The sequence below is a fragment of the Onychostoma macrolepis genome, chromosome 12 (assembly GCF_012432095.1).
Source record: "Onychostoma macrolepis isolate SWU-2019 chromosome 12, ASM1243209v1, whole genome shotgun sequence".
Taxonomy (NCBI): domain Eukaryota; kingdom Metazoa; phylum Chordata; class Actinopteri; order Cypriniformes; family Cyprinidae; genus Onychostoma; species Onychostoma macrolepis.
Window position 1 is genome coordinate 21315947 of NC_081166.1, and position 26724 is coordinate 21342670.

The window sequence follows — 26724 nt, forward strand, 5'->3', positions numbered from 1 at the left end:
CAAGTTTAGTTGCCCAGAAAGATTAATCTGTATAGTAAGACAATTCCACGAGGGAATGCAGGCTCGTGTGCTTGATGATGGAGTTCTATCTGCTCCTTTCCCAGTTACGAATGGAGTGAAGCAAGGCTGTGTGCTTGCCCCCACACTGTTCAGAATGATGTTTTCTGCAATGCTGTCAGATACCTTTCTGGACACTGACCCTGGCATCGACATCAAGTTCAGGACAGATGGAAAGTTGTTCAATCTGCGTTGCCTTCAGGCCAAGACAAAGGTCCATGAAGTCAGACTACGTGACTTTTTGTTTGCTGATAACTGTGCCCTGGATGCAGTAAGTACTCAAGATATGCAAGATAGCCTGGAACTGTTCTCCACAGCATGTAATAACTTCAGCTTGACTATCAGCACAAAGAAGACTGTGGTGATGTATCAGTCTGCTCCAGGAAAGCCATACCAGGAGCCCACTGTGACTGTGAACAACCAGACACTGGTAGCTGTGGACAAGTTTACCAACCTAGGGAGCACCCTCTCACGATGTGTGCACATTGACGAAGAAACAGATGTCAGAATAGCCAAGGCCAGCTCTGCCTTAGGTAGACTTAGCTCATCAGTGTGGGAGCGTAAAGGGATCAGCCTCACCACCAAGCAGAAGGTCTACAGAGCAGTAGTCCTGTCTGCCCTCCTCTATGCCTCTGAAACTTGGACAGTATGCCAGCGACATGCAAAGAAGCTGATCGTTTCCATCTTTGCTGTCTGCGTAAACTGTTAAAAGTGAAGTGGCAGGATAAAGTCCCCAACACAGAATTACTTGAAAGGACAAGCATGCCCAGTATCTTCACACTGTTGCAAAAATCTCGGCTCCGCTGGGCTGGTCACTTGTGAAAATGCCAAATGAACGTTTACCAAAACACATCCTGCATGGAGAGCTGAAAAGAGTTGCACGCTCGCAAGGAGGACAGAAAAAGCCTCAATGAAAGACTTCAGCATCAATCCTTCCACTTGGGAAGACCTCGCACAGGATCGCTCAGCCTGGCATCTTGCTGTATTAAATGGGGCTATGGTCTCAGAGCAGATGCACAGTGAAACTGCAAAGAAAAAAAGCTAGAGTAAGCAGCAATCAAATGACAGAGAGCACCCCAGGTCACTTGATCTGCCACGTTTTTCAGAGAAACTTCCAGGCCAGGATTGGCCTTATTAGCCATTTGCGAACTCACATTTCCCATCCCTAGACGACTTTGATGAAGTTGGTCATCTAGAAGGACGAACAGAGACCCTTGCTATCTATGGAGGGTCAGAGATCTCTCAGATTTCATCAAAAAATATCTTAATTTGTGTTCCAAAGAAGAACGAAGGACTTACGTACTTTTCATTTGAAGATGAATGAAGGTCTTTACTTTATCTACAGGTCATTACATCTATAATTTTGAAGTAAAATAAAGTAGTGCAGTATAAAATAAATAAATAAATTGTGCACGTGTCAGTTACCTGTGTCTGTGCCATGTCTCTCGCCATGTCTCTCTAGACAGCAATGTTACCACATCTTTGCTGAGAACTATAACTATAACCTCATAATCAAAGTTTTCAGAATTGAAAACTACAGTTTGTAGTGTTGGACTTCAGAAGACTGTGATGATGAGACTAGAGTGTGGATGAATGATTTCTGTGGATGATGCACATATCTATTTTGAATAAAAATTCACATGAACACTTTTTAAAATTAATGTTACATTTTGGTCTGTTTGTCGTATCTGCTTACCATGATTGCATCACTGGCTCCTGTGGATAAGTAAATGTTGTCAGGGTGAGATGTGATTCCTCCATCTCGCCGTTCAATGTAGCGTGCGACGTCTTGCCGAATCAATTCAATTCCCTGACTAGTACTGTAAGCACCTGAAAGGTCCAGAAAGCCAAAAATTAATTCATTTGGAAAAACATGAACAAATATAAATATACAGTGGTGGCCAAAATTATTAGAACACTAGTATTTTCACCAGCTAAAAAATATCTCCAAGATGCTTCAAGAAACCTACCTGCAAAGCTACAGTACTGTTAAAAATATTAGGCACTTGTGTAAAAATGCTGTAAAATGAGGATGCTGTCAAAAATAATGTCCTAAGGTGAAATAAACATCAATGATGCTTTGCCACAAGCAGGAACTGCGAGAGCAACTACGGATGCAATATTCTTTGTCAGGGGCGCCGCTACGGATTCTGGGTCCCCTGGACAGAATATTCACTCGGGCCCTCCTGCGTTCCGGCGGGTGTGTGTGTGTGTGAGGGGGGGGGTGTTGTTGGTTTCCCCCTCCGTACAGATCAAGTTCCGGTAGAGCTGAGACGCTCAGGCCCTAGCCTGGCACTTGTCCGACAGTTCAACAGAATTACCGGCCCAAGTCGAGCCCGTCTCCCGTTTCCCCTTCTCCCAAATCAGATTATAATACTATTTCAGCTATTAAAATAGTTTTTTGTTCGTTAAATAAGTTTTTTCTTTCTTAAAGTAACGACCAAGCGGCTAGTGGCAGTCCGGCAGGCTGATCATAGCCTATGTTTGATCAATTTAGCCTTCTCAAATCATCACGACTTGCTTAAAATAAAATCTATAGATATACTGAAACAGTAATGTTTAAACGTTAAACCTAGATAAATGTGCGCATCGTCGGGCCCTTAGAATCGTCCTAACCCCCGTTCTTGGTAGCCATTGGTGGCAGCGTGGTCAGAGTAATGGTATCATTGGGAATCCCTCTGCATCTTCAGCAGATACCTCAGGGTCATGAGTGTTTTGCCCCTTAACCTGTACACTTCACCTCAGCGGGGCAGCAAAGACAAGATCAACCTTCACCTGCAGAAGGATTCCACTTACAAACTCTCATTGACCACAAGCACCTTGAGCTAGACTCAGCTGCTGCTGTTGTTATCTTTTAGGTTCCAACCCAGTCTTCTGTAGGAAGTAGCGCACAGATGTAGCTGGAAAGCTGCGGCAGCCAACTTCGATAGGAAACAAAGCTGCATTCCATTGTTTAATAGAAGCTTTGTTGATCAGATCTTGATACTTAGCCTTCTTTAACTCATGAGAGATGACTAGCCTGTCCTCCCAGGGCACAGTCAACTCAACTACTATGATGGTTTTTCTGCTCCTGGACAGAAGAACCATATTTGGTCTAAGTGTAGTCATCGCCACCTCTTCTGGGATGACAAGCTTCTTTTTATTCTTACGGATGCTTCATACAAAATAGAGGGCGCAGAACTATCAGTTCTCCTTGACTTGGGAAACTTTTCTCCTTGCTTTAAAAAACTGACTCCTCTGGGGGGTGGTATCTTATGTTCATTGGCTTTAATCCTCTGCAAATCTGTCCATTTGCCAATTTCAACGAGGACCTTATCATGTCTCCATCTGTATCGTCCTTCTCCCAGAGCCTTAGGACATCCTGACAAAATGTGGTTCAGGGTGCAAAATGCTGCTCCATATTGATGGCAGGATGGATCCTTGTCTTTGCCCCAGTTCTTCATAAATAGATTTTCTTTATCAATTAACTTCTATTTACTAAATTAAATCAACATTCGGTGTGACCATCCTTTGCATTTAAAGCAGCTTTTGCCCTAGGTGCACTTACTTGCACATAGTTTTTCAGATAGCTTGTCAGATAGTAGGTCTCTTGAAGCATCTTAGAGACGTTGCCACAGTTCTTTTGGATTTAGTCTGTCTCAGTTTGTTTTGTTTTTTCATGTCATTCCAGACAGACTGGATGATGATGAGATCAGATCTCTGTGTGGAGCACTGGCTGTTGTCAGACTCCTTGTGCAAACAAAAATCTCACTATATTATTACAATTAATGGCAAAATGTTGGAAATGTAAACTGATATTTCCTACTGACACACTACAGCAAAAGATAGAATTAACTGACTTAAAACCATTTTTTAGCTGGTGAAAATACTAGTGTTCTAATAATTTTGGCCACCACTGTATATTAAATATATCTTAAATATATCTAAATAACAGTTAAACACACAGCCATTGTAGCCTAAAAGTTTAAGCGTAATAAATGCTGTATTGGATCAAAAAAATATATATAACACACACATAATGTCACGGACTGTGCTGGGAGGAACACGAGGGAAACGTGGAGTATAATCAATAGTCTTTAATCCATAGAACACAGGGTACATCCTGAAGGAAACAGCAGGAAACACGCGAACATAACTAGTAGACCCGACAAACACAAACTGAACAGACTGGGGCTTATAAAGACAGGATATTGAGGGACAGACAGGTACGGGGAATCATGTAATAATCAAACTAAACAAGGACAGGAACTAGAGGTGTCACGATATACCGGTATTGACGATAACCGTGATATTCAAAGCAACCATTATCGATATCGTGTTAATTTAGTGTGTGACGATATACCGGTATTGGCGATAACCGCAATATTTAAAAAGAACAGGACTCTTATGATAACACATGTAAATACTGGGATGCTGAGGATCTGGGGGGCCAGGGAGGAGCCGAGGGCTCTGGCGACCGGGGCGGAGGCGGCGATCCGGAGATCCGTGGTGGAGCTGCAGCGACTGAGGACCAAGGTGGAGCTGGCAGGAGGAAGGAGCGGAGTCCTGAGGCAATGGCGGGTCGACGCCCAACCAAGACGGAGCCGGAGGGACGAGGGAGCCCGGTGGAGCTGGTGGATTGACGGGTGACGGTGGAGGCGAAGGAGCTAGTAGCCGAGGTGTAGCCGCTGGTTCTATGGGCCGAGGCGGAGTCCGGGCCTTGGAGGCTGGAGGCGGAGGTGAGGGATACTCCGACCATGGCGAGGGTAGACACATGGAGGTTACTCTTTTGGTCGGGAGGAACACGAGGGAAACGTTGAGTATAATCAATAGTCTTTAATCCATAGAACACAGGGTACATCCACAAGGAAACAGCAGGAAACACACGAAAATAACTAGCAGACCCGACAAACACAAACTGTGAAAATGAATCTGCATTGTTAATCCTTTTGATCTTTTATTTGAAAAATTCACGAAAATCTAACCTTTCATTGGATAATAAGAATTTAAAATGGGGGGAAATATCATTATGAAATAAATGTTTGGTAACACTTTATTTTGATGGTCCCTTTTGAACATTCTGTTGACACTAAGTAATGTTGCAACTACATGTCAACAAACTCTCATAAGAGTATTAGTAGATGGTCTGCTTCATATCTACTAACTCCTTATTGTGTTGGTCTCCCAACAGATATTCTACTGACTATAAGTAACTTTGCAAGAACGTGTCAACTTAATCTAACCCTAACCCTACCAGTCAACTAATACACTACTAACACTCTAATGAGAGTTAGTAGAAATGTAGGTGCAATGTTACTTATAGTCAATAGAATGTGTTAAAGGGACCATCAAAATAAAGTGAAACCAAATGTTTTTCTCAAATACACGTTGGACACAATTATTTGCACCCCTAGAAATTCTTATGAGTAAAATATCTCTGAAATATATTCCCATTCATATTCACAATTTTGAGCACTCCAGGGTGATTATGAACATGAAATTATCCAGCCATGGCTTCCTGTTTCACAGAAATATAAATAGGAGGGAAAATAAAGCCCAAATTCCCTTAATCATCCATCACAATGAGAAAAACCAAAGAATATATTTCTGATGTGCAGCAAAAGATAATTGAGCTTCACAAATTAGTGAAGTGGCTTTAAGAAAAGAGCTAGAGCAGTGAAAAATCCCATTTCCACCAACAGGGCAATAATTAAGAATTTCCAATCAACATAAAATGTTACGAAACTGCCTGGAAAAGGACGTGTGTCTATATCGTCCTAATGCACGGTGAGAAGGAGAATTTGAGTGGCTAAAGACTCTCCAAGGACCACAGCTGGAGAATTGCAGAGAATAGTTGAGTCTCGGGGCCAGAAAACCTAAAAAATATTTGTCAAACAGCATCTACATCACCACATGTTGTTTGGGAGGGTTTCAAGAAAATTTCTCCTAGCTCATCCAAAAACAATCTCCAGCATATTCAGTTATTAGACATGACTGGAACTTCAAATGAGACTGGCTTCTATGGTCAGATGAAACTAAAAAGTGAGCTTTTTAGCAGCAAACACTCAAGATGGGTTTGGTGAACACAGGGATAAAAAGTACCCCATGTGTATATTTCTGCTGGAGGTCCTGGACATCTTGTTTAGACACATGGCATCATGGATTCTATCAAATACCAACAGATAAAAAATCAATAAGTGACTGACTCTGTTAGAAATCTTATAATGGGCCATGTTTGGATCTTCCAACCGTACAATAATCCAAACACAAACCCCAAAAACAACACAAAAAATGGGTCACTGAGCACAAAACCAAGCTTCTGCTATGGCCATTCCAGTCCTCTGACCTAAACCCTATAGAAAATGAGTGGGGTGAACTGAAGAGAAGAAGCACCAACATGGAGCTTGGAATCTAAAGGGTCTGGAGTGATTCTGGATGAAGGAATGGTCTCTGATCTCGTCAGGTGTTCTCTAACCTCATCAGGCATTATAGGAGAAAATTTAGTCCTGTTAAACTGGCAAATGGAGGTTTCAAAAAGTATTGAATAAAAGGGTGCCGTTAATTGTGGCCAATGTGTATTAGAGAAAAACATTTATTTCATAATGATATTTCACCCATTTTAAATTCTTATTATCCAATGAAAGGTTAGATTTTTGTGAATTTTTAAAATAAAAGATCAAAAGGATTAACAATGTAGATTAATTTTCACAGCCTTCTTTGATCATATTTACCAAGGGTGCCGATATTTTTGGCCACGACTGTATAAAGACAGGATAATGAGGGACAGACAGGTGCGGGGAATCAAGTAATAATCAAACTAAACAAGGACAGGAACAAGACCAAATAAGGCAAAACAGGAATGGAAACACATGACAAAATACATGACACATAACATATAGTTCAAATGTCCTCTGAGAAAGTAATATCTTTGTCATAGTATCCTTTCAACTGGTTATGGGGATTTCTCATGACAACGGAAAAAAATATGTAAAAAGTATTACGGAAGTCAACTACCATCAACTGTTTGGTTACCAACATTCTACGAAATATATAATTTTTTGTTAAGCAGAAGAAATAAGCTCATATAGGTTTGAAACAACTTGAGGGTGAGTCAAGTCACCTTTATTTATATAGCGCTTTTACAATACAGATTGTGTCAAAGCACTTAACAGTATCAAATTGGAGGATAGAGTGTCAGTAATGTATAATGATAAGATTAAACACTCAATGTGGTGAGTAAATAGTACAAGTTGAATGGACTTTCCCTTTAAAATAAAAATAATGTCCTTGTTTACAACCTTGTTTCAGCCTTTCAATATAAAAATCTTACTGACTCACTCATAAAGACAGTCTCTTGTCACCAACCTGCGATGAAGTCAAAATCACCATCACTAACACATATACTGTTTCTCAACACCAAATACTATTACTAAATACTATTACTATTTAAGTTAAATATTATTTATTGAAAATTAATATTTAATAAACAATAATAACCATTGTAAAAGAAAATAAAAACAAGCAAATAATTCAGTCAAAAGTACAAAGGCAGCACTCTGATGCAGCATTAAAGTTATATAAAAAGAAATAATACATTAATGAGATATACCCAAAACTAACTATTTCTTGTGTTTATCCACTATAGAAACATCAGTTTCATAAGTGCTGAACGGCCGCTGATGCCCTAGAGCTCACATTTCTGAATCTTTATAAATAAACAGCATCTCAGGAATGAAAATGAGGCTGTGAGGGCTAGAAGTACTGTGTGTTCAACAACATACCAACATACCAATAACATTGTTCATCTGGTGAAATGTCTTTCTGAAAAAAAAAAAACCTTTAAGTAGACAAAAAAAACCCTCCATAAAACAGTTTTGAAAGTAGTGAGTTGTTGAAAAGGATCTATTACCTTTATACAGTGCGTACCATTGTAAATACTGTAAGTCTACCCATTTCTAGCTTTCAAAGCTTTTCTAAGGTGTGAGTTAACTTTTTTAAATCACTCCATTGACCCTTCCAGTATTAACACTATGTCAGATATTACTGTAGACCATCACCAATTGGCTTTATTGCTGAAGACCCTTCACACCAAATGTAAATATTTACCTAGATTGTCCTGCACATGTAAGATTTTGAATAGAAGCTATGGATTCCTACTGAGCTATATGAGCATTATGGTGGAGAGGAAATTAGAGGAAAAACATTGACCGATAATTTGCTCTGTCTTTGTGATGTCAGTAAAAAAGAAGAATCAGAGACTGAACAAGATTTCGGCAACAGTTAAGTAGTTGTTCATTTTGATTTCATGTTTACATGAAGTATGTAATGTCTAACTGAAAAGATTTTCCAGTACCGAGACTTCCTCCGCCACACGCTTGGAGAATGCGGCAAGCTCTACTTTTGGCATCTTCTGGAAATTTGCTGTCTTCAAGAAGATCTGGATAAGAGCACAATGCCAAGACCTGACAAATAAATGGAGCATATGTACAGTATGTGCAAAAACTACTGCTCAGGATACAACATGATATGTACAATATCTCATAAACACACCTGTCTGAAGAAGGTGATGGGTTTCTGGCCCATAGCATGGCAGTCACCGATGTTGGCTTTAATGACCTCTGTGAACGGCTTTTTTATTCCCTACATTGATGGAGCAGTTAATGAGAAAGTAGAAAAGTTAGGAAAGCAAAGAGAATTGAAGAGACAAAGAAACAGGAAAAAGGACAGAAGATTTATAACTGGGATTCTTAAATAATTTGAGAATTTTCATACAACTATTCCTTAACGTCCGCCAGGACACAGTAGACTACATATCAAGATCAACTGCATTACAATCATCGTACCACCATAGTACAGCATGATTGTGATGCGATATACAGTACATCAGGTAGGCAGCTCACCAGGTTTTAAGACACAGCCATCATCACAACAGTGTGTTCTATAGCTCAAATCTGTCTTTTTTCTGTGTTATGCAGATTTGGTAGCCACTGTTGTTATGATGTATGATAGTGATTAGTACATTTAGGTGACACTTAGATGAACGTTAATGATGAGTTACATTTGTCAAAATGAGCACAACAGAGCTGATAGGAATACTCTATTCCACAATGCAATGCACTCAGCCTTGCATTTCCAGTGTGAAGAATGAACTAGAAGTAATATTTCTTTCTTGACTTATTTTCTGTGTCCGAAACTACAGCCACCTTGCTACCTCTGCCCAGTCAGTCGGTGACTTCACACATAGACTTTTTAGGCACCACCATAATATCTAGTAATCTTCAAACAAATGCAATTATATTTAGTGAATACAAGTCTTAATTTTCAATAGACAAATGCACATATTTCTTTCAAAGCTCCTTTAGGCTGCATTTTATTCTTACAGGATGTTACACAAACATTGGATTCAGACATGCTTGTTGTTAACACTAATCTAAAGCTGGTTTAAAAATAATAATTAATTATTCTTATTTCTGTGACGATAACTATCTGAACTAAACTTGCCACAATGCAGATTATATGATAACAATATACAATCTATAAAACGCTAACTGCTGTAGGCCATAGCCTATGGCATTATAATGTTTTCACACTTTTTGGAAAAGAAACAGAGCGCTGTATGCTGTGTAGTAAGCCAGTCAAGATGTATACTAGTATTTAATAAGACGCAACTTCAAAATACAAATAAATAAATAAATAAATTAGCTGATTGCCTTCTGTGGAAGTTGCTGACCGCCTACAGGATTTTAATGATTATGAGTAGATGAACTGACACTCACCATCATGAGTTCTCTTTCAATCTGAACTGCCCTCTGGACAATGGGACCCCGTACAGCGTATTCCACGCGTTTAACGTTAGGGTTCATCGTGTCCATTGTCAACACCCTCTCACGGTACTCACAGTTCTCACTCATATCTCCTTGTAGCCTATTTCTTTTCAGAGAATTTCTGGTGTAAACCTGGAAATAACAGAACAAATGTGCAATACTCAAAAAAGGCGGCAGTAATAATCAAGAATGTCATGCATGCACATCACATCCTTTGTTTCTCCATTCTTCTTCTTTTTTTTTTTTTTCTTTTTTAAAGAGACAACATGACAGGTGTGCGATGGCACCTATTGTATCTGTTAGTTTTTTTCTTCTTCTTCTTCTTCTTCTTCTTCTTCTTCACCCGCTCTTGATTCTGTGGCAGCCCATAAAAACTGCTTTGTGGGAGAGTTATGAAATTAGGCTGACATGCAGCGCGGTAAAGTTAGTTTTAGGTTTAATATTCGCTGGATATTCGAGATGGTCCTCACTGCAGAACCCAAGATCAAGGGGGTGTGGTTGGATCTAGATCCAACTCCTCCCACCTTACATTTACCTAAACCTACCTGTCTCCAGCCCCTGATCCCTAAACCTACCCATCCCCACCCCTAAACCAGAGCCATAGAGAGACAGAGTTGCGACAACGGAAGTTCAAAACGCTCGATCGTCACGTGGTTCACGTAGACCTCAGTAGTTCCAGGAAGTTCATTGCGGGCAATTGGAATGCATTGAGTTAGTGACTATAGTGAGACAGAACTGCGATTTTTGGTAATTAGTAGACAATAAAATACTTTATTTACATTATTTATAAAATAATGTATATGTAGCTGTATCAGTGTTGTTTTTAAAATATAAAATTCGCTAATATTTGAGGATTAATGTGGTCAGCTGTCCTTACCTGCCATGTTAATATATTTTAGGCTGACGTTACCATAGTAAAAGCCCATGTTTGCTATATAAATGACATTGTGGTCTTTTACCAACTTCAGCCTCTCTGTATAAATATAATTGTGTGTGTGTTTTCTAACAACTTGTTAGTCAAGTGCAATCACATCTTAATGTTCATTGTCGTTTTATTAATCTCATGGTGAATGTTAAATTTGTTGTCTTTGAAAATTCATTCCAAATAAGTGAAGATATTTTAAGATTAAGTGGGAATTAATCTCTTTTAATGTTTTTGATTCTTGTGCACCCCTCCATTATTAATATATAAATATATATTTGTAGTATATTCAAATTTAAAATAACTTAAAACATTTTTACCCATTTAATCATATATTTGATGTATGTTAACTTTTGTTATGCACTTATTTACATGCTATAAAGCATGTTGTCCTTGAACAGTCTCCACTATAGTTTGCTGTGCTGCATGGGAGCGCTCCAGTCACTCACAGAAAGGAGTATGAATGTATGGTTTCCCTACTGACACGGAGAGGAGAAAAAAATTATGCATCAAGTTTTGTTAAATTCACATTTATTTGTATAGCACTTTTTATTACAAACATTGTTTCAAAGCAGCTTTACAGAAAATTAATGTTTCTACATTACAAATAAGAGTTCTGTTAACAGGTGTAACTGTGTCAAAGTAATGTTCATATGGCAGAAATGTTCTAAAATTAGGCTTTACAAATCATGCAGTTAAGTAATGTCATGAGTTCAGAAACAATGAATAAATTAAAGCAATGGTTACATGATTTGATCATGTTGATTACAATGAAAGGAAAATTTAGCAGTTTTGTATGTTTATTCAGAGTCAGATTCATCTGAAGTCCACTCAAGGGCTGGCGTCATCTCTTCACAGGTGCTGGTCATCTGAAGTCTTCATAAGATGCTGGATATAGTCAGCAGGTGCAATCTATAGATTACACCAACAAAATGTGATGTAATCATATGGGAACTGACACTTTTTCACAAAGAACAGGGAAAGACTTGCCAAACCCAGTGAAGACTCATTGTGAGGGTGATTTCTCATTACAGGGAGTCTTCAGGTGGTTCTTGTTCTGATGCAGATAGAGAAGGAGAAAAACACAGGCGAAATGGTTAATGATGCTCCATCACATTTCAGTCCTGTGGCATCTGCTCCTTCAACACAGTGCTTCTACAGTAGCTAAGACATTTAAGTATAAAATACAGTACAGGTTTATTGTGATTACTTCTATAAAATAGTAGTGGTAGGCCTATATAATACATTTTTGGAAATTTAGCCTAGCATGATTCTGAAATGAAAACTGCTCGCCTATTTTTATTCTCACTCAGGTCCATCAGCATCCTTTGCAATAAATCTAAATCTATTAAATAACTTCCCAGCAGCAGAAATCACGTTTAAAAGCCTTAATTACACAACAACGAATGAAACGAATGAAACTGCCCGAAGATGAATAACATCCCGTAAATCTACTAATTAAGTTAGGAATAATCTAATAATAATCTGTTTTAATGCACAAGGTAATTTGATTTGCTGTGCTGATAATATACAATTTTGTTCTATAAATGTCTTACCTTTTAAAAGTTCATCACAGCGGTCTCTTCTGCTGTATCTCTATGGCGCTGATAGTATGACCGCGAACTTCGGGGAACTATTGAGCGGCTCCATGATCCGCCATTGCTGTAAAAAAACGGTCCATTGGAGTCAACGGAGTTGTCGCATCTCTCTCTCTATGGCTCTGCCCTAAACCTACCCATCTCCACCCCTAAACCTACCAATCTCCACCCCCTGGATGTGGATCCAACCCCGCCCCCTGGATCTTTGTTCTGCAGTGAGGGGCTACTGGGATATTCGCCTAGGCTGCTTTAGGGACCGTCTGCAAATTTACCTCGGTAAAAAACGAAGTCCAATAATTAATACAAATTATGTTTACAAAGCCATAGTAAATTACTTGTGGGCAAACTGACTGAAAATATTTAGCCAATATGTCGCCATAGACAATACGTCCCCTAATGTATGTACAGTACACAAATATTTTTAGGAAAGAAAATACAGTAATTCATCAAAATTGGGTTTTTCATGTTCCAAAGGTTGTAGTAGCCTACATTTGTAGTTACAAGACTGACTTACTACAGGTGAAACTTTGCCAACATCTCCCTTACTGTACATACAGAACATAATTATGCTTAGAAAACAATTACTTTAATTCCCCAAAAAGTTTTTTTTTTTTTTAATGTTCCAAAGGTTGTAGTACGTTTGTAGTTACAAGACTGACTTACTACAGGTGACATTTTGCCAACATCTCCCTTACTGTACATACAGAACATAATTATGCTTAGAAAACAATTACTGTAATCCACCAAAAGGGTTAATTCATGTTTTTAAGATTAATGTACATTCCTAGTGGCCAGACTGACTTACTAAATGTGAAATATTGCCAATATCTCTATTAGTGTATATACAGTACACAACTATTTTCGTTTTAAAAATTACTATAATTCACCAAAAGGGTTTTTCATGTTCCAAAGGTTGTAGCACATTTATAGTTACAAGACTGACATACTACAGGTGAAACTTTGCCAACATCTCCCTTACTGTACATACAGAACATAATTATGCTTAGAAAACAATTACTTTAATTCACCAAAAGGGTTTTTTCATGTTCCAAAGGCTGTAGTACATTTGTAGTTACAAGACTGACTTACTACACGTGAAATTTGGCCAATATGTTCCTTACTGTACATACAGTACATAATTAATCTTGGGGGAAAATACTGTAATTCACCAAAAGGTTTTTTTTTTAATGTTACAAGGGTTGTAGTACATTCTTAGTGGCCAGACTGACTTACTACAGGTGAAATTTTGCCAATATCTTCCTTATTGTGCATACAGTACACAAATATGTTTATTAAATAAATTACTGTAATTCTCCAAAAGGGTTTTTTCATGCTCCAAAGGCTGTATTATGTTTTTAGTTACAAGACCGACTTACTACAGGTGAGCTTTTGCCAATATCACCCTTACTGTACATATAGTACATAATTATTCTTATAAAACAATTACTGTAATTCACCAAAGGAGTTTTTTTTTATGCTCCAAAGGTTGTAATAAATTCCTAGTGGCCAGACTGACTTAATACATGTGAAATTTGGCCAATATTTTCCTTACTGTACATACAGTACATAATTATTCTTAGAAAACAATTACTGTAATTCACCAAAAGGTTTTTTTTTTATGTTCCAAAGGATGTAGTACGTTTGTAGTTACAATACTAATTTACTACAGGTGAAATTTTGCCAATTTCTTCCTTACTGTACGTACAGTACATAATTATTCTTAGAAAACAATTACTGTAATTCACCAAAAGGGTTGGTTTTTTTAATGTTCCAAAGGCTGTAGTACATTTGTAGTTACCAGACTGACTTACTAAAGCTGAAATTTTGCCAATATCATCATTACTGTACGTACAGTACACAATTATTTTCTTGAAAAAATTACTGTAATTCACCAAAAGGGTTTTTTCATAATCCAAAGGTAGTAGTAAGTTTGTAGTTACAAGACTGACTTACTACATGTGATATTTGGCCAATATGTTCCTTAATAGCACATACAGTACATAATTAATCTTGGGGGGGGGGGGGATACTGTAATTCACTAAAAGGTTTTTTTTTTTTTTTATGTTATAAAGATTTTAGTACATACTTAGTGGCCAGACTAACTTACTGCAGGTGAAAGTTTGCCAATATCCGCGTTACTGTACATACAGTACATAATTATTCTCAGAAAACAATTACTGTAATTAACCAAAAGGTTTTTTTTTTATGTTCCAAAGGTTGTAGTACGTTTTTAGTTACAATACTAATTTACTGCAGGTGAAATGTTGCCAATTTCTTCCTTATTATACGTACAGTACATCATTATTCTTAAAAAACAATTACTGTAATTCACTAAAAGGGTTTTTTCATGTTGCAAAGGTTGTAGTACATTCCTAGTGGCCAGACTGACTTACTACAGGTGAAATTTTGCCAATATCATCTTTACTGTACTTACACTACACAATTGTTTTCTTGAAAAAATTAATGTAATTCACCAAAAGGGTTTTTTCATGATCCAAAGGTAGTAGTACGTTTGTAGTTACAAGACTGACTTACTACATGTGAAATGTTGCCAATATCATCTTTACTGTACGTACACTACACAATTGTTTTCTTGAAAAAATTTCAAAAAGGTTGTAGTACATTTCTAGTGGCCAGACTGACTTACTACAGGTGAAAGTTTGCCAGTATCTCCCTTACTGTACATACAGTACATAATTATTCTCAGAAAACAATTACTGTAATTCACCAAAAGGTTTTTTTTAATGTTCCAAAGGCTGTAGTACGTTTGTAGTTACAAGACTGACTTACTACAGGAGAAAATTTTGCCGATATTACCCTTAATGCACATACAGTACATAATCTTAGGGGAAAAATTACTGAAATTCACCAAAAGGGTTTTTTATGTTCCAAAGGTTGCAGTGCGTTCGTAGCGACCAGACTGACTTATTCCAGGTTAAATTGTGACATTAACACCCTTACTATATGTACAGCACACAAATATTTTCATAAAAAACTAATTCACCAAAAGTTTTTTTTTTCATGTTCTAAAAGTTGTAGTACGCTCCTAGTGGCCTTGGATTCTACAGCAGACTGTTTATATTTATATTTATTTATTTATGTATGTATGTATGTATGTATGTATGTATGTATGTATGTATGTGTGTGTGTGTGTGTGTGTGTGTGTGTGCATGTGTGCGTGTGTATGTACAGTGCGTGCATAATTATTAGGCAAGTTGATCTTCTGATCTTCTTACCAAGCACATTTTACCAATTCCAAACCACATCAATTTAAATAACTACTACTAATTTTGTAATCATTTATAAGTGATATTTAATTGTCCATGAAGGCTGGAAGTGAAAAACTTAATATATTCAGGTGTGCATAATTATTTTACTGATAAAATGAGGCAAAAAAAGAGATTTAACTCAAAAATTATTAAATGCCCATGAGAAATATTCAAAACTAATGCACTACAGAAATTGCAAAGTTAAGGTATGACCATTGGACAGCAAAATGTTCATTGGGTCAGCAGAGTCAGAAACAAAAGCAGGTGGAGAAGAAAAGACACGTTAACTGCAAAGGAATTAATGTGAAGAATTAGGTGTGAACCCATTAGGAACCCCTAAGTCCTTAGTCCAGTCTCTGCAAGAGAGAGTTTTCAGGATAGGAGATGACTAAAAATGAACTCCTAAAACTTACATGGGGAGGGAAAACACATACAAAACAGTCCATGGGCGTGACAATTGCAGACAACATTTAGGTACAACCCCTTCATATCTCTGACCATTTCTTCATTACATTTAAATTACATTTTGCTACCTGTGTGCCACCAAACCCTATACCGTTTACTTTTAGACGAAACCTACGGTCGCTTTCACCCTCCCATCTTTCCTCTGTAGTATCCTCCTCTCTTCCCTCATCTACCCATTTCTCATCTCTGGATGTGAATGCAGCAACTGACACTTTATGCTCTACTTTAACTTCTTGTCTAGATGATATTTGTCCTCTCTCCTCCAGGCCAGCATGGGCTGCCCCTCCTAACCCCTGGTTATCCGATGTTCTTCGTAAGCATCGGTCCAAACTCAGGGCAGCAGAGAGAAAATGGTGCAAATCAAAAGATCCGTCAAACCTGAGTATGTATCAGTCTTTGCATTCATCTTTCTCTGCTGAAGTCCATACTGCCAAATCTTCATATTTCCACAACAAGATTAACAGCGCTCCAGAGACACGTAATCTCTTCAAAACATTAAATTCTCTCCTCTTTCCCCCTCCTCCACCTCCCACCATTTCTATAACAGCTAATGATTTCGCCACATTCTTCACAGAAAAAACTAGAACAATCAGTAGTCATTTCTCACCTCCACACACACAGGACCTCAAACCAACCACATCCACTGATAAAACTCCCATCTTCTCCTTCTGTCCCGTCACTGAGGCTGAAGTATCCAAACAGCCATCCTACAACATGCCCTCTAGACCCTATCTCCTCACACCTTCTCCAAGCAATCTCTCCTACACTTTTACCAGCTCTCACACACATCATCAACATATCTCTCCTCACAGGCACCTTCCCCACGGCATTCAAGCAGACTCGGGTAACCCCAATGCTCAAAAAACCTACATTAATTACTTCTCTTATAGACAGCTGTCTCTCTCCTTCCATTCATAGCGAAAACCCTCGAACAAGTTTTTTTTCATCCAGGTATTATTGTTTATTTCACAGAACAACAAACGGGATGCTAACCAGTCAGGTTTCAGGAGTGGCCATTCAACTGAGACTGCATTACTCTCAGTCACTGAAGCCTTGCGGATTGCAAAAGCTGATTCCAAATCATCAGTTCTTATTCTGCTGGATCTATCAGCTGCTTTTGACACTGTCAATCATCAGATCCTCCTGTCCACCCTTTCATCACTGGGCATCACAGGGATTCCACTTCTGGTAGATCATTCAGGGTGGTCTGGGGAGAGGGGGTATCTAAAGCACATCAACTGGTCACTGGGGTTCCTCAGGGATCATTTCTTGGACCCCTCCTCTTCTCCATATACACTACATCACTAGGTCCCATCATACAGGCACATGGCTTCTCTTACCATTGCTATGCTGATGACAGACAGCTCTATCTTTCATTTCAACCAGATGATCCAACGGTAGCTGCACGTATCTCAGGCTGCCTGGCAGACATCTCGGCATAGATGAAAGAGCATCACCTACAGCTCAACCTGGCAAAGACCTACAGCTCAACCTGGCAAAGACTGAGTTTCTTGTCTTCCCTGCCACTCCAACTCTACAGCATGATTTCACCATCCAACTAGGTTCTTCTACAATTACCCCATCAACTTCAGTCAGAAATCTTGGTGTAATCTTTGATGACCAGCTGACCTTTAAAGATCACACTGCAAAAACTGCTCGATCTTGCAAGTTTGCACTGCAAAACATCAGAAAGATCAGGCCCTTTCTAACGGAGTGTGCTGCACAACTTCTTGTCCAGGTCCTTTTCATTTCTAGGCTGGACTACTGCAATGCTCTTCTGGCTGGACTTCCATCATGCACAATCAAACCTTTACAGATGATTCAGAATTCAGCGGCACGACTGGTCTTCAACAAAGTGCCTTCTTTAGCCCCTTTCACACTGCACGTTGGTCCCGGAAAATTGCCGGAGTGCCTTCTGTGTGTACGCAAACACGTCCCGGGATTGATTCCGGGATCGATCCCAGGTTGGGGACCTAGTAACATTGCCGGGTTCAGTCCCGGAACGAGCTCTGTGTGAACAAAAGCCGGATCAATGCCGTAAAGGGTGTGTCGTAGTGATGACGCACGTTATCGTGTGACTGTTTTACCGGGTGTTTTGAAGGCAGATCAACGTTCGCAATGAAAATATATGTGCAAACTGTAATGAAGCAAAGATCAGGGAGCTCCCCACTATCTGCACTGAAGCGGAGATCGTTCGCCAGCTTTAGTGAAACGGTACGCGCCACATTACCCGTCACATAATGTCACGTGTCTTTACAGGATCTTTACGGGATGTGTATGAATGCACACACGGATTCCGGAAAATCACTGGCAGTGTGAATGAACCAAAATCAAACGATCCTGGGACAAATCACGGAACACATTATCTGTGTATTTTCTGGAATCTCTGTGTGGGCTTTTGGGCTTTTGTCTCCCTGCTCTTTTGTCTCCAGCAGTCTGAGATCCGCTAGTGAGCGACGCCTTGTGGTACCATCACAGAGAGGCTCAAAATCACTTTCCAGAACATCCTCATTCACCATTCCTGGCAGGTGGAATGATCTTCCCACCCCTATCCGAAATGCTGAATCCCTGACAATTTTCAAGCGACAGCTTAAAACTCATCTCTTTCAACACTACTTGACTTCATCCAAAATTGAAAGAAAAAAAAAAAGAAAAAAAACTTTGTCTTTCTCTTTATTTATTCCTTCCCTTTCTAGTTTGTACTTATTTGAAAAATGCCTGTGTCGGGGCAATTTTAACTGACTCTCATCAGCATAAGAGACAAACTCACTCTTAGTTAATAAAAGGTTTTATTCTTTGCAAAGAAGGTCAACAGTCATGCAGACACACAGGTTTCTGCAGAGTGCGACCAAAGGGGAGGGCAGTCCTCCGCCTTTATACACTCTTAAAGACACTCAAGGTCAAAAGATCACATGTTGAGACAGCTGTACTTTTCCACCAAAAGGGAGAAAGGAAGGAACACTCTAGTTTATTATACCCTCAACCCCTGTTCCCCTTGGTTTTAGGGCCTAAATAACCCTTCAGATCATAAACATATATCTCCTCTGTCCCCTTCTTATCTGGTTCCCAGCCCCAAAATCCTTCTGTCACCCATTCATCTTGGAGCAAAAGGCCCCAGACCCATTCCTTTCTTACACAGCCAGACCTAAAAAGGTTTGCATTACATATTCTCATAAACATAGAAAATAAGCATAAAATGAATTTTCCTCAACAATTCCCCCTTTTTATCATTCATTGATAACTGATTATAATAACAATTAATTTCTACATCTATCATTCTCACTATGCTACCTTAGATTATACGTAATACGTTCAAAAAAAAAAAAAGAAAGAAAATTTAAGCTATTACATCACATTTATACTCTTCATCTCTGATTTTCGTATAAATGATCACCCTCTTAAATCTGTGAAAGAAGTTTAGAAAAACCTGCTAAGGCTTTTTTTGCGGGGACAGACCCTGATTTCAAGCAAGCTCAACAGTATAGACATAGATGGGCTGAAAAACCCCTTACAAAACATCTTAACATTCAATTTTTGTCACATGACTTCAACCCCTTCCCTGTTGTTAGGGCTCTCAGAGGCTGCTCAAGAATTGCATAATTTGGAATAAACGTTCTGCAGTATGAACACATTGCCAAAAATGATAGCATTTGTTTCTTTGTGATTGGTTTTGGTACATTCTTAATGCCTTCAATTCTTTTGTCAAATGTTGCATCTTGTGGCATTTGTGACAAAATCGTATATGGATTTGGAACTGATGGAGCCCTTTGCCTGACAGCTGCATTCACTGCCTGCAAATCTTGCACAAACCGCCACTCTGTGGGTTGACCTTTGTCCCTTATCTTTTTTACAGGGAAGATTGGTGTTCTTACTGGGGAATCATTGCATTCAACAATTATGCCTTCTTTCAAAAGTGAGTCAAATACTGGTTTGATTCCCAGTATTGCCTCCTTTTTCAAGGGATACTGACGTTGACACGGCCTGTAATCAGATTTTGGGGTGATTACAACCGGTTCACATCCTTTGATCAGTCCCACATCATATTTATGCTTTGCCCACAGCTCGGATGGCACATCCGCTAAAGCCGGGTGAATTTCTGAGGCACAAATGTTTGTCATGCAGTGATTTCCCTTTATGCTTTTGTCAATAGGTGTCACATTTCTCTCTACCTCAATTTCATGCTTGCACTCTGACATAAATGCTCCCAAACTTTTGCTGTGTTTCACCCCAACGCTTATCTCACACCAGTCTGTAGCATCAACACAGTTTTTCACAAACCCCCCCAGCTCAGCCCAAGCCTGTTCTTTGGCCTTGGAGAGCGATAAGTGAGGCACAGACTCTGATATTAGAAAAAAGGGAAGCTGTTTTTCTGTCAGGCCCACTGAAACAGCACACATATTTTCTTTCCAAAAGATTTTCTCAAAACTCAAAGTTTCTCCTTTTTCCCCCTCAAACCAGTCTTTTTCATACTGGTTTTCTCGTTCCACTACGACATGTGACGTGCAATGCAAATTGTCAGGCACCATTATTTCTGTGTTAAATGGCTTGGTCTTACTTTTAGCCAGTTCGCACATCATTTCAGCCCAATCATGATTTATGATGTGCCATTCGTATGCCCACTGAGGCTCTGTTCGCAAACAACACCATTGCTCCCCCTCTTCTGCCACTCTGACACCCGAGGAGTCTGCAACTAGCATCAAATTTAGTTTGCACAACAGATCTCGGCCCAAAATGGGCACAGGGCATTTTGGTGAATAAATGAATGCATGTTTCAGCACTCTTCCCCCCTCTGTTTCACAATTTAGAGGCACCGTGAATCTTTCAAAAATTGTATGCCCTGATGCAGAAACAGACTCATTAGTTTTGTCTGTTACTATCGGTTGACATGGCAAGTCACATGGTCGTATGGATGACCTCGAAGTCCCAGAATCGTCTAGAAACTCAATCAGTACCCTCTCAATCAGCATGGGGTATTTCGGCATTTTCTTAAATGCTTCACTTTTGTACATCATTAAACATTTATCAGAATCTTCATCATTCAAATCAGAATCACACAAAGAAATGCAAGCTTTTTTTTCATTGCAGAGAGCAGTGTATACATCAGTGTATGTGTGTGTGTGTGTGGTTAAAAAATTTTCACTTCCCTTTTCGGTGGCTCTCGGAGACTGCTCCCCCTTCTCCCGTCCCCGCTGCTCTCCACCATCCTCATTTCAATCTGCTTCTTGAGTTTGCTGATTTTCTGGGCACTCCTTGGCCCAGTGTCCATCTTTTTTGCACAGTCTGCATTTGGTACACTTGTAGGTCATATGATCGTCAGTCTCGCAAATCCAGCAGGCCCACTTCTCAGAATTCCTTCCAGCCCCGTTTGGATTCCTCTCGCTCCGTTTTTTACCTCTCCCCCACCTCATCTGCTGGCGGCGCTGGCCAGAGGGTTCCCCCGTTCTCGCGACAGCCTGCATCACAGCCAGCTGTAGATCTTTGTCAGTCTTTGCTTTCACTCTCTCTCTCTCTTTGCTATCTGCAGTTCTTCTGCATGCAAAGCGTGTGCTAAAATAGCAGACAAACGTCCATGTTTCCATTCAATATAGCTGGTTCTTACTGCCAACACAATCTCAGGTCTCAGTCCATTCAAAAAACCAGCTCCGCAGATGACATTCCCACGTGTCAGGCTGATTTCCGCGGTCGCCGGGCTCCTCCAAGCCGCTGTGTTTGTTGAATATCTCATAAAGGCGATGATAAAAGTCTTGAACCGACTCTTCTCTGTTCTGGCAGCAGTTGCCAATCTCTGCTGTGTCCACCCGCGCCGGAAATGCTGTTCTTATGCTTTCAGCCAGCTCCTCAACAGCAGCGCGGTATTCCAGATTGTCTCTGTGTTCCCATTCGGTGTGTCCTCTTCGGTAGTCTTCCCTTGGCAGCCTTCCACTCACTTTGTGCCAGCTCGAGGCCCCCAGTTTCACTGCCAGCAGCCTCTTCAGCTCGTACACGGTGGGGCTGAATTCTTTGCAGAACGTGACCAGTTCTGAGGAAAATCTGTCACCAGCTTCGTCAGGGCTCGGCAAGTGAGCCATGGCTTCTTTCATATCTGCCACTGTCCATGGTCTAAAGACCATCATTGGTCCGTCAGGTCCTGAAACTTCAATCATCGGTGCTGTTACACTCACATTTTCTTCTTTCACCATTTGTCTGGTTTTTCTCTTCTTCGTCGGGGGTGCTCTGTACGCCATCTCTTCTTCGTGGGGTGTTTCAGGAATCATGTCGGGGTCTTCCTCCATTAGTTCTTCCTCCTCTGCCTGCGGTGCTGTTGGTCTCTTTGGTGGAGAGCAGTCGAGGTCAGGGTCCATTTTCAGGGCTCGCAGCTCCGCCACGGGATAGTGATGATAGGGTGGTGGAGCATGTTTAAACACAGAAACATCAGAGCGGTTAGTAAGGCTACGTGATGTAGTTACTTTTTCTTCACATTTTTCATTTTCTTTTTTGCTATCAGCTCTACACGCTAATTCTTTTTGCATCGCTCTTCTTTCCCTCTTATCTGCCTCCCCCATCCAGCAATTCACCGTTTCCCCACATTTATCATACTTGTGTTTCACACAACACCCTTTCTGTTTTTCACTCCCTTCTTCGACTGATTCTTTCACAACATTCAATCTTGTGACACTCAGTGTTCCCTCTTCTGGAAAATTATGATACTTAATTAATTTCCCCATATCTTGCATGCTTTTCTGGCCATATAATTTCTTCATTTGCCAAAATACCGGTGTATCATATTTAACGAGCTTGCTCTGGGACTTCCCCATATTGGCTGTTCTCTCTTCTCTGTGGATTTTCTCTTAAGCGCTTATATACTAATCTGTCGGACGTCTCCAACAGATCCGATCTTTATCCCAAGACCGGCCAGGCGGAGCGCACCAGCAGCTCCGATTAATACCCGCACAGTTTCAGTTCCCCTCTTAGAAATATGTTAACTGCTTGCGTGTGATCTCAATCTCTTGCTTCGAAATCTCCGGATCGTACCTGATCTCAATTTCTTGCTCAATTTCCAATCACGCCAATTGCAGCAGTTTCAATTTCCCCCTAGAAATTTATTAACTGTGCTGTATCTACTCAGGTAATCTCAATTTCTCCCAGAAATCTTCTGATCACACTACCACAGAGTCAGACCCACCAATATGTTTTTTTTCCCTTTTCTCAATTCCAATTCTAATTTTCAAAACCCAAATTCTTTAGAAAATTTTGATTTGTCTCTTACCAGAGAGTTTTGTTGCCACCTCGGTTCGTTTTCTGATTCCAGTGGTGTCCCCTCCGGGCCTCGGCGGTCGGTCCCTTTCGTCCCTTGAATTCTATTCGGGGTTAGGGCTAGAGATGTTCCGATACCCTTTTTCCCTTCCCGATACCGATTCCGATACCTAGGCTCAGGGTATCGGCCGATACCGAGTACTGATCCGATACCTGGGTGTGTATCTGGTAATACAGCTGTATGTACTACTAGCCCTGTATGAATTGATACAATAATTTTATGGTGTGCTTCACCATATGCTGGCACATCTATTTAAATGGCACATCTATTTAAATATCTAAAAGTACACTCTTAACATCAGTCAGTCTATGATAATTATTATGATAATCAAGTATTATTTAATGATATAACTTTAGCAATTAGAATTAAAACTTGGTAACCATGTATGAATACAGTCATTTTAACGGAACTGGTGGTGGTGCTTTTTTGGTCATTCAGTGTTTCTGTAAAATATGGGGGGGGGGACTATCAATAATACTGATAAGATAATAATACTATGAATTCTACTAAGAACAACATAAAACGCACTAAGGATTAACGAGCTGCTGGATTCATGAATATTAATCACGTTGTCTGCATTCGCTTGAACCGATTTGCTGAACTCAAACCAGGGACGATAATAGGTGAGCGCCAGCCAATGAGATTGTCGTTTGCGTATTAGCTCCGCCTACTACGGTAGATCCCGGCAGTTCTTAAAAGCTGAAGAATTCCAAAAGGAACTCCGTTATTTTGACAGGAAAATACAACAAAGAATATCGTTTACATACCATGCAGAACTGACGCGCTACATCTAAGACTCTCTCTTTGCGTGTGAGGACAAAAGCAAAGCGACGGTGAGTCGTGAATTTCACACTAGAGCTTACAGTACGTCAAATACAGGTGCGCTGCGCATCCATTCAGATGAACTGATAAATAGCACAGATCACTTGACGGAGAGCGAAACTCTGAAGCGCTCAGTCAGAGTGTTCGGAGAGTGATGATATATCTGTGCTAAACTTATACATAGCCTCCAACTCACACACTGGAGAGTAAAATCTGAGCATTTATTAGCCAGTGGCTAATATTATATACCATTTAGTCACATTATAGAAGATTTAGTCACATACGCGAGTGATTTACTGGCAATGTGCTAGCACGTTTGTATTTATTCTTCGCTGCTCTAAATAGTGGTTGCTTGTGGCAACACAGCACAGCTTCCTGTGTTTGCATTCTGAGCAGCAAAGAAGAATTGATTTCCGATTTGCAGCGTTAAGCAAAGCCAGCGCGCATAACTAAAGGTCTTGTTTAAGAATGGTATCGGATCGGTACCTGGGTTCAAGTACTCTCCGATACCGATGCCAGAATTTTCTGTGGTATCGGTGGAATTTCCGATACTAGTATCGGAATCGGAACAACCCTAGTTAGGGCTGGACCCTAAGTCCAGGATGTACGGTCACCGTCCGCTCTCAGGTCCAGAAGGCACATCCAAGGAATCCCAATACTGACGCCAAATTGTCGGGGCAATTTTAACTGACTCTCATCAGCATAAGAGACAAACTCACTCTTAGTTAATAAAAGGTTTTATTCTTTGCAAAGAAGGTCAACAGTCATACAGACACACAGGTTTCTGCAGAGTGCAACCAAAGGGGAGGGCAGTCCTCCGCCTTTATACACTCTTAAAGACACTCAAGGTCAAAAGATCACATGTTGAGACAGCTGTACTTTTCCACCAAAAGGGAGAAAGGAAGGAACACTCTAGTTTATTATACCCTCAACCCCTGTTCCCCTTGGTTTTAGGGCCTAAATAACCCTTCAGGTCATAAACTTATATCTCCTCTGTCCCCTTCTTATCTGGTTCCCAGCCCCAAAATCCTTCTGTCACCCATTCATCTTGGAGCAAAAGGCCCCAGACCCATTCCTTTCTTACACAGCCAGACCTAAAAAGGTTTGCATTACATATTCTCATAAACATAGAAAATAAGCATAAAATGAATTTTCCTCAACACCTGAAATGCCTGGTATTACAAGCACTTCCTGTGTCTGTTTGCCTCTTTAAGAAGAATCGCTTTATGTATCCCCCAATTGTAAGTCGCTTTGGATAAAAGCGTCTGCAAAATCACTAAATGTAAATGTTTCAAACAGTGGTACAATAGGATGTGGTGCTGGTCCTTCAAGAGTCACTCTCAACTTATCTGTATAAAACCTATAAAAAAAATCAGTCTTCAAGTATTTCACAACAGTTCAGCATGGTATTCTTATTAAGTGAGGGTCATTTTTTAGGATTTTTTTACCCAAGCAAAGTCTCTGACAATCTGGCACCTTGCACTTCTGGAAACTCCAGGTAGGTTGCAGTTCTGGAAAATGGTGGCACTAGAGTTCCTGATGGTTTTACATCTAATTCTAATTATTAATTATTTTGTACGTAACATGTCTTTTCTTCTCCACCTGTTTTTCTGACCCTGCTGACCCAATGAGCATTTTGCTGTCCAATGGTTATGCCTTAACTTTTCAATTTCTGTAGTGCATTAGTTTTGAATATTTCTCATAGGCATTTATTAATTTTTGAGTTAAATCTCTTTTTTTGCCTCATTTTATCGGTAATAGAAAACCTACCTAATAATTATGCACACCTGAATATATGAAGTTTGTCCTTCATGGACAATTATATATCACTTATAAATGATTAAATACAAAATTAATAGTAGTAATTTAGAATGATGTGGCTTGGAATTGGTAAAATGTGCTTGGTAAAAAAAATATAATCAGAAGATCAACTTGCCTTATAATTATGCACGTACAGTACATACAAACACAAGCACACACACACACACACACACATACAAACAAACATACATACATACATACATAAATATGAATATAAATAATCTACTATAGAATCCAAGGCCACTAGTAGCATACTACAACCTTTAGAACATGACAAAAAAAAAAAAAAAACTTTTGGTGAATTAGTTTCTAAAGAAAATATTTGTATGCTGTACATAAAGTAACGGAGTCTAAATTTCACCTGTAATAAGTCAGTATGGTCACTACAAACGCACTGCAACCTTTGGAACATTAAAAAAACACTTTTGGTGAATTTCATTAATTTCTTTCTAAGATTATGTACTGTATGTACTGTAACAGTATCGGCAAAATTTCACATGTAGTAAGTCAGTCTGGTCACTCGGAATGTACAACAGCATTTGGAACATGAAAAAACCCTTTTGGTGAATTACAGTACATTCTTTCTAAGAATAATTATGTACTGTGTGTACAGTAAGGACAATATTGGCAAAATTTCACATGTAGTAAGTCATTCTGGCCACTAGGAATGTAG

At 39.6% G+C, this 26724-nt stretch overlaps 1 protein-coding gene across 1 annotated transcript in view; it reads right to left on the reverse strand.

The window, feature by feature from the left end:
- The window catches only part of si:ch211-217a12.1 (alanine aminotransferase 2-like), a 71429-nt gene that overhangs the window by 36805 nt on the left and 7900 nt on the right, over positions 1-26724 (reverse strand). Inside the window, exons 2-5 of the mRNA XM_058792700.1 lie at positions 9813-9992; positions 8587-8676; positions 8390-8498; positions 1754-1887 (exon numbers count right to left, since the gene is read on the reverse strand). Of these exons, the coding sequence (XP_058648683.1) occupies positions 1754-1887; positions 8390-8498; positions 8587-8676; positions 9813-9947 (468 nt within the window). The 5' untranslated portion in view covers positions 9948-9992. The remainder of the gene's footprint in view (positions 1-1753; positions 1888-8389; positions 8499-8586; positions 8677-9812; positions 9993-26724) is intronic.